The sequence below is a fragment of the Corticium candelabrum genome, chromosome 16, assembly GCF_963422355.1.
Source record: "Corticium candelabrum chromosome 16, ooCorCand1.1, whole genome shotgun sequence".
NCBI lineage: Eukaryota > Metazoa > Porifera > Homoscleromorpha > Homosclerophorida > Plakinidae > Corticium > Corticium candelabrum.
The window spans coordinates 534,183-536,682 of record NC_085100.1 but is presented as its reverse complement, the minus strand read 5'-3'; the positions used below and the strand labels follow the sequence as shown (position 1 = coordinate 536,682).

Genomic DNA, 2,500 nt, shown 5'->3' with positions numbered 1-2,500 from the left:
AATGAGCTGCAAGTGTGTAATCAAGATATTTGAGCACGTGACTTGCTTGAATGCGCGTCACGTGACCGTTATCATCACGTGATCGTTATCGGAATTTATTGTTACGTAATTATGATCACGTGTCATACGTTAGTCACGTGGCAGGTGTGTACTGTCACGTGACTAAATGGTCACGTGACAAAACATATGTTTCGATCTGCTGCTGTATGTCTCCTTGCTAGTGTTGCTATCTATTTTCTCTTCAGCAGCACGGCTTTGTTCAAGGGCGTCTGCTCGACGTGGAATGCGACGGCGGCGGAACGCGCAGAGGTGCGCAGATTGCAGCAACTTCCGTGCGGACATTGTATTAACGTGAGCCACGCTCCCTCGATTTCTTCGATTTCGTGCGAACAATTCACCGAATTATACGCAAAAACGGGCAGACCGCTCATACTTAAAGACGCTCTTTCGTCTTCATCTCTCATAAACGTCTCGTTATCCGACGCTCTTTCTTACTTCCAGAAAGTGTATCAAACATCCGACCAATCAGGGAAGACGGACGATTATTTTAATGAATTTCGTAATGTAATGGATGGTTACAAGGCTGCTGCAGTCTATAAGCCTGAAGACATATTTGAGAGCGCAAATGTGGAGACGTTACTGTCGACTGCTTGGTATCTTAATTGGAGACTTTTTAATGAGGAATTTCTTGAGAACAAAGAATCTCTTGTACCAACGCCTTACTGCTTCTCATCATGGTCTTACCCACATTTGGATAACATCGAATTTTTCTTTGCTAATCCGAAGGATAATGACGTAATGACGAGTTTTGGTCGACATGTTGATAATACCGAGTCATCAGGGACGTGGCATGCACAACTGGTGGGAACGAAGATATGGCAGGTGTGGCCTCCACTTGAATGTGAGGAAGTTTGTGAGCCAATGAACATCACTGTTAAGGTATAGTGATGAAGCACACTGTATTGTCAGTGGAGTCGCTACACACACACACACACACACACACACACACACACACACACACACACACACACACACACACATGCACACACACACACACACACACACACACACATGCACACACACACATCTAATTTGCGTGTCTGCCTCTTAGGCTGGTGATTCGCTGTTTATCAATACTGACATATGGGAGCATCGTTGTGTCATTCCTCCACGTTCAGAAGAGAACCCATACAGTCTCAGTATTGCACAAGACTACATGCTGTCTATCTGGGATAACTACCTTCTCACATTTGACTTTTACAGACATTTCTATCGTCCACACAAATACACTTTCCAATCGATGACACACACGGGAGACGGCGAATATTAAATTCTGAATACCAGTTGCATTGATATCAACAACAGCATGGTACAAGTTATGTTGATATCAACAACTCACAATTTTCATATCAATATTAACTCATTGATATCAATATTGTATTGCTATCAAGTTGTATTGATATCAACACACAAACGAATACTAAATTTGAATACCAATTGTATTGATATCAACAACAATCAAATACAGTAGAGACTGCATTGTCATTGCTCATAGTTTCGACTTCATTTGCTGCATCAGCGTCTGTAATTTCATCGCCATTCCCAAACTTCCGTCAATCTTCAGTTTACCCGACATGAACAGTTGTGTAGCGTCGGCCTGTCCGGTTATCATTGCGGTGAAATCGGCCGAGTCCATCGTCATGGTGACATCAGGGTCACCCGATGGTAAGTCGCCCTCACCCGCTGATCCAGATCCTGTTTTCAGGTCAAGGTGGAATCGTCCCGGATGCTCTCCTTGTAGATCAAATACAAATGTGCCTCCCGTTGACTGCACAATATCGTCATTTAGTGCGGATTTGATGACCTCAAATGTTGCTGTTGGAGTTCCTTTTCCTTGTGTCTCGGACTGCCCTTGGGTGAACGAGGAAGGATCGATGTTTTCAGCTTCATCAAGAAAGAAATCAGGCAGCAGATCATGACCTACAAATAATTAGTATTGAGAGTACTCGTAAGTTACTTGCGATAACCAAATTCAATACAAATGTATGGGACTACATGACGTGGGAATGATACAAGGGAATGAAGCAGAACAAGTAAAATTAGCTGATAGTATTCTATATATACTTTGGTGTTACAAACGTTGGTGTCTCATTAGATTTGGAGTATCTGGTAGTAATACAGAATTATGTATTAATTATTTATTTTTTATTTATTATATTATTAATTAATTATTTATTTATTATTTATTATATTACTTATTAACTATTATTTATTATTATTATATTATTTATTAATTATTTATTTATTATATTATATTATATATTAATTATTTATTATTATATATTATTAATTAATTAATTATTTATTTTTTATTATATTATTTATTAATTATTTATTATATTATTTATTATATTATTTATTATATTATTTATTATATTATTTATTACTAGTATACATGGCCCTTCCTTCGTACGGGCAAGATACTGTAGTGTAAAGATAG

The 2,500-nt window shown here is 38.4% G+C and overlaps 2 protein-coding genes across 2 annotated transcripts in view; one reads left to right on the top strand and one right to left on the bottom strand.

Moving 5' to 3' along the window:
• The first annotated feature begins 186 nt into the window (after positions 1–186).
• Positions 187–1,384, top strand: LOC134192397 (uncharacterized). The gene is made up of 2 exons (XM_062661137.1): positions 187–939; positions 1,112–1,384. The coding sequence occupies exons 1-2, from the start codon at positions 187–189 to the stop codon at positions 1,328–1,330; spliced, it is 972 nt and encodes a 323-aa protein (XP_062517121.1). The 3' UTR covers positions 1,331–1,384.
• A 101-nt stretch (positions 1,385–1,485) lies between these two features.
• Positions 1,486–2,500, bottom strand: part of LOC134192113 (hydroxysteroid dehydrogenase-like protein 2) — a 4,486-nt gene continuing 3,471 nt past the window's right edge. Inside the window, exon 8 of the mRNA XM_062660808.1 lies at positions 1,486–1,980. Within this exon, the coding sequence (XP_062516792.1) occupies positions 1,550–1,980 (431 nt within the window). The 3' untranslated portion in view covers positions 1,486–1,549. The remainder of the gene's footprint in view (positions 1,981–2,500) is intronic.